The 6,735-nt window shown below is 40.3% G+C and overlaps 1 protein-coding gene across 1 annotated transcript; it reads left to right on the top strand.

Moving 5' to 3' along the window:
• Positions 1–649: 649 nt before the first annotated feature.
• Positions 650–6,492, top strand: diras1a (DIRAS family, GTP-binding RAS-like 1a). The gene is made up of 2 exons (XM_079483600.1): positions 650–991; positions 4,801–6,492. The coding sequence occupies exon 2, from the start codon at positions 4,856–4,858 to the stop codon at positions 5,441–5,443; it is 588 nt and encodes a 195-aa protein (XP_079339726.1). The 5' UTR covers positions 650–991; positions 4,801–4,855; the 3' UTR covers positions 5,444–6,492.
• Positions 6,493–6,735: the final 243 nt, after the last annotated feature.

Here is a 6,735-nt window from a genome sequence, read left to right as displayed (position 1 = left end):
TATATTTAAAGAAATGCTTATATTTTGATCATTTAACTGACAGGTTGTTTAGGGAACCAAAGACTATGGCATCAATGCGTGTTTAGTGTATTTATTTAACAAACAAAACCACAATATTTGTGAGTTGGGATTCCCACTGCCTGTCTGTGTCAGATAGCTTTACTTGACGTGAACTGAGTATTATGTCGATTCGCGTGAAAGCCGCTGGAGGGAGACAGAGACTATCGTTCAGCAAAGAACTAACGTGGCTGTGCTGACGCAAACATGTACACACCTTCATTTAAGGTGCGTCAGTAGATTTATGTTGTTGCAAGATTTAACAGAATATGACAACAAATAAGATACGTATTACATTGATTGATGTGTAGCCTTTATGTTGTTGTTATTATTAGAGGGCACAGATGCCATGTGATTTTCAGTTGTCCTCTCAGCTCTCTCTATAATAACTGAAATCTGTCCATTTATCATATTTTATATGTAGAGGTGCAAAAACATCGCTTATTTATACTACTATTGTCTTATATCACCCTTTGAAAATATTATTCGATTCGATTGACATTTTCCTCCCGTAATTGCCTGTAGAATATTGCGCAAAAAGTGATGTTTTGTTAACAGAGCATGCCCTCCTTCCGCAACGGAACAATGCTGTATGATTAACATGGCGTTGATGGAAAGTGGTTTAACGGTATTGAGCAGGTGGGGTTTTTGTTCTCATCGCTGCCAATGTCGTGTAACGGGACACAGGACGCGGGGGTGAGCAGCATCTATTGCGCTTGTGTGCGTCACAGAAGACGCGCGCGCCCGCCCGCCCGAAGAGCAATAACAGCATTTTCAACTACATCGCTCGATAAACGCCATGCAGATAACACGAGAAAATGAAACGGGACTGGCACGCTATAGAATGTAAGACATTTCTCGTGTATCTGATCTCCTAATGCTTCCTGCAATTTATAATTAACAAGATTCGGGACGTTTCGACACAAGTCTCCAGGTAAGAATAAATGGTTTAGTTTCTTATGAGCTATTTATGTTTTCACATCACAGCCGTTTAGACAAACGCGTATTTCGAGAATGTCTTTGACGCGCGTCCTTGCAATTTCTTGTGACGGAGCCCAATAGCATCCTTTCCGCGCACAGCGAATGGAGGAAAGGCAGTGGCATGCCGAGCAACGTAATGACTTTGAGAAGCCTTTGCATTTTATTATTCGTCGCCTGTGTGTGGGAACGACGCTCTTTTGACGCCAAACCAACGCCAAACCTTTCACAGAAGTACCGTTCCGTCCATGGGGTCATGTGAAGGGAATTAACCCGGGATGATGCATTTACATGTCACATGATTGCGACATACGTGACATAAAAATGAATTCTTATCATTTGAAATTTCATTTCGTCCATAGCTTCGAAGCGCGAGTACATTCGTGTTGCATGGCCCGTGCTTTATTGCCCAACAGGCTCAGAGGAAATAACAGAATGTCTGTTTTGAATGTTGTCTATAATTACAGCTCTACGCGCGATATTAAGCACAAGCCATTGATTAAAAGACGCATCTTAAGGGTCCATATCTAAATTCCATCAGAGCTGGAAAGGATCCAGAATCCTGTAGAGTAAGAATGGAGCTGCTCGGTTGTGGTATTTTTAGACGCATTAAATGGACGTGTTGCAAGTCTCACTACCTCTAAGACATATTTCTATTTAGTGAATTCAAATCAAAATGTACAAAAGTGTAGCCTATAAGATCCCTTAAGGAATCTCCAGTTTTTTCTAACCTGTTAAGATTTCATTTGACTTTATCACTATAAATAGTTTTCAAATCAGTGTATGAATAGGCTGCAGTGACGTAGATGGAAGCCACAGTTTGTCGTTTGGTTACTACAGTAACTGAACTGACAGAAAATTGACATGTCTATCCCCCATCCGACATTAGAGGTCTGTTTTTGAGCTCAGTCTACCTCCCCTTCATCAGCACCTCTGTCTCCATCGCCATATACATGCCCCCGAGGTCTGTTTCCACAGTAACCGGAGAACTCCCAGGGTTTCCAAAAAAGATGCACAACAGAGATCCCCACGTACCACAGGGAGACACACTGAGAGTCTTTGATACACACTTGGGTGTTCAAAGACCTGACATCATGCAAGCTGTTACAAACCAGCACAGATAACTTTGATGCCATGTTAAAATGACTGCCATAGCCTGAATGTTATGTAGTTAACTAAGGTACATTTCATGGTATTAGTACAATTTGATATTGCACTCCTATTCTTGTATATAACATTCTCTTCTGTTTATGGGTAACTTCCATGTAGGCTGAAAATGCATGTCTGTTTTAATATATTTTCATGGCTAATTGTCTTCTATGACTAAACGTCACAGAAGTATAGCCTACAGTATATTCTTTTTTAGATTAGTATTTAGCATATTAGTATTTTTAGAGTACAATAGAAATTGCAATGAAACCATTTATTGTATTCATTTTCGTATATATTATACAGTAAATACATTTATATTTAATACATAAATAGATTACCTGTACGTATTATATGTGTGTTCTATATATTCAATAAATACATTTTAATTGAATTATGTTTAAAATAATAAGAAGAACACAAGCTTTTTAAACACCTTTTTAATAAGAATATATTTTGCATTGGATAAAATGCATATAACTCTAAAAATGCTGGGTTATGTTTAACCCATTTTTGGATCAAAAAGGCATGAACCCATTAAGATTATAAATTAAGTCCAAAATGAGTCATATATGAACATTTTAGGGTTAACCCAACAGTTGGGTTTGTCCCTTTTTGACCCGACAATGGGTTTGAAACAACCCATCTTTTTTACAGTGTATGAAGAGAACCAACTGGAACAATCACTGTAATGCATGGCCATAAGGACTCTTAGTGTCTTGAGGCAACAGAGACACCAAAACGGTGGCGACACCCATGTTAAAAACCTAAATTAATGAATATTAACAATGGAAATAATAAATTTGCCAAAGAATACACTTCACAAACAGCGTTTGGGGTTGCCAGAGTAATGTTAAAATTAAGCAAAATGGCTAATCTACAGGTACAGTCCATGCCATAAAAAGTTACCTTTGGAACGTTGAACTTTACATGTAATTCCTGCATCTACTAGCTCTTTATATTGGTAATCAAAATATTGGTGTGAAATACGACTGATGCTTACAATGTTGTACTGTTTCTGCGAAGGGGACATCACGTACAAACATAAGCAGCACCTTGTGTAATTATTTATCATGATCTGGCATTTATCATTCATAACCCCGTCCCAATGCTGTCAGACACATCCCCTGACGCTCCTATTCATTAACTCCAGAGGACAGGATTTGCAAAGCATAAAATGTCTGGTGTTCGCATCTGACCATATAAGTAAAATGGTGGAATATGAGATGCATGAGTTTCATGAACGCTTGACTCATGAATACAATCCGCTGAACTGAAATCTCTATAAACTTGCTTTAAGCTCGGGCTGTATTTCTCACTGCTGTCAAACCAAAGGAAAAGTCTGTAGGAAGTCTGATCATTACTGGTAGGCTAAGTACGGCTGATATTTCCTCCGGGGCTGCAGGAGATGTGCGACCCACGGAGCATTTTCAAGCTCTTAAACACAGACAGGTTCTCTGTTAATCACATTAATCACCATCCATCATCTGAAAACGAGTCATAAATCTCTTTTGAGGGAGTCAGGAAGTGGCCTCCGTGTCCGAATGCTGCGAGAATTCTGTGAGGTGCCAGAAATATCCGGTGTGATCTTGCTTTCCACAGGAGACTAAGACCAACGGCTGCTTCACAGCAAGATAAATGAGTCATTAATAGATGACCTTGATGCTGAAAGGCAGAATAGACCGTCCTACTCAATACACAAAGGCATACAGGCGTATGCACAAAGTCACGTGTACACTCCCATATACATATATGTTGGAGATCAATCATGTGTGTGCAAAGAATAATACAACACAACCCTGTTGTCAGTGGTGTACTATCGTGTATTCTGTGTATTTCATTTATGGGTCTTATTTCACCCCACAATCAGGATGAAGAAATAAGAATTTAAAAAAAAAATGAAAATTCTGTCATCATTTACAAACGCTTGAGTTGTTCCAAATCGGTATACATTTATTTGCTCTGGTGAACACAGGGAAAGATATTTGGAAGAATGCTTGTAACCACAGAGGTCTTGGACCCCATTGACTACCATAGTAGGAAAAATTACTTTATAAATGTCTAGAAAAGAAGATATTTTGAAGAACGTAGGAAAGCAATCTATTCTAAGGGACTTTGACTACCATTGCCATTTTCCTACTATGGTAATCAATAAATAAAATAAAAAACAAACATTTTTGGCAGGTTTAAATAAAATAGTACTACATCATTGTATTATTCTTTGGGATCTTTTTCAGAACAATTTTTTCCAGCTGATAAATGATAAAATTTCAAAATCCATCAAAATTTGAAGTGTGAAACTTTAGCATGTAAGCTCAAAATAAACAACTTTATAATTGTAGTTATCTTCATCGCTGTTGTTCCTGACGTGGATATGCCTTAAAGTGATAGTTCACCCAAAAAACGAAAATTGAATCAATAACAATGCACACACATGTAATAATGAGATAAGGTGACGGTTACTTTGAAAAGCACCAGTGCTGGTTTTCTTTTCTTTGCAGACCGTTTGATAAATTCTGAGAAACTGTGAATGTGAGGGATTATTTTGTCAATTTGGTGTGAAGTATCATGATGTGCACGTTTATCAAATGCATCTTGTCCTTTTCTATTTTTCAGATCTCAGGGAATCATCGTGTGTTAATCGTCAGATACCCCGATACACCCGAGCAGCATGCCAGAGCAGAGCAACGATTACCGGGTGGTGGTGTTCGGAGCCGGGGGCGTGGGCAAAAGCTCCCTGGTCCTGCGCTTCGTAAAGGGCACTTTCAGGGACACCTACATCCCGACAGTGGAGGACACCTACCGGCAGGTGATCAGCTGTGACAAGAGCGTATGCACTCTTGAGATCACCGACACCACCGGCAGCCACCAGTTCCCTGCTATGCAGCGTCTGTCCATCTCCAAAGGCCACGCCTTCATCCTGGTCTACTCCATCACCAGCAGGCAGTCACTGGAGGAGCTCAAGCCCATCTACCAGCAGGTGCTGGCCATCAAAAGCAACGTGGAGAACATCCCCATCATGCTAGTGGGCAACAAGAGTGACGAGACCCAGCGAGAGGTGGAGACCAAGGAGGGCGAAGCTCAGGCCAACATCTGGAAATGCGCGTTCATGGAGACGTCGGCCAAGACCAACACCAACGTCAAGGAGCTTTTTCAGGAGCTGCTGAACCTGGACAAGAAGCGCGACATGAGCCTGAACATGCGCTCCAGCAAGCAGAGACGTGCGGATAAGCTGAAGGCCAAGTGCAGTGTGATGTAGGAGATGGCGGAATGCACCATGGCATCGCTCGACGCGTAACTGACTCCTCAAAAATGTACATAAGTCCCTCACCTCCTCTCTCAGTCTCAATCAGGTAACCTTTAGTGTGCATCCGAACCGTCAACCGTCTCCCCGTTATGTTTGGCTCCTGTAGTGACTCTGTTTACGAGACTTTAAGAGCTGACACGTCAAGCAGGAAGGACGTCCCATGACTATCACACGTGCAGACTTGAATTCAAGACAGACCAAAATCATCAATGTGGCCATTTTGACGCGAGGCTGTGTCTTTAACAGTACGGTGTTGAAATGCAGACATGAATGTCTTGAACTGGTTCTGCATTGGAAGAATTTCTCATCCAAAGAGGGAAAAGCACAGCTCGAGAGGGGACACTATCTGCTCTTCCAAATTGCATACTATAGCAGCACAAACACCTATTATGAATTAGAAAACAATTCGGGACGAAGGACGTTCTTAGCTTGCCAGCGATGTAACCTGGTAGAACAGAGTTAAGTGCGTAATGCATGCCTGACGATAGAAAACTACCTTCATATTAAATGTGTTTGAGATCTTTTCATCCAGAACAGAGCTATACCTTATTAAAGCACAGTGAATAAGTCCTAAATGTGATTATTTATAAAGGCTATTTTTTTGTGACGGGGTGGGGGGGGGGCTCAGGGAGGGGGCTGTCCGCCGGTGTTTGTGTTCCAGTGTTGATGGCACTGGAAAACCTTAATATATGCATTTCATCATCTAACATATATCCTGTATGTGAACTCTATATGTGTATTATCAGCACTAATGAAATCCCCTGTACAGACCATTTTCTCCTGTCGGTGTCTATATTTCCTTCCATAATTTAACGCCATTTGCTTTAGCAATACATGATATGAAAGCACTTTTAGAATCTCGAGCACATTCAAAACACAGAGCGTGAACCTTTACGAACATGTTCCCGTCAAATGCGTTTACAACTTTACTGCAGAAACAGTGTTTATTCAATAAATATTATGTGAGGGACCAGAAAAATAAAGAAGCACAAACGTAAGGTAAAACAACGACTGGCTTGTCTTCTTTTGTGGATTTATTTAAATACGTTCTCCTATCCCAGATTATTACATGTACAGTACGTGTGCCGATACATTCACCCAAAAGTGTTCACACTGTGGTGCTCTTTTTAAGGTTAGAGTTTCAGCAAATGTATTTCTTTGACTTTTCTATCCGATTAGCCTTTAATGTGTTTTGTGTTTCAGGATTTTTACTTGCACATTATTATTCCAATAAGCATTTTTAT

Source organism: Barbatula barbatula (assembly GCF_947034865.1).
Source record: "Barbatula barbatula genome assembly, chromosome: 20".
Classification (NCBI taxonomy): Eukaryota; Metazoa; Chordata; class Actinopteri; order Cypriniformes; family Nemacheilidae; genus Barbatula; species Barbatula barbatula.
This window is presented reverse-complemented; position numbering and strand designations above follow the sequence as displayed.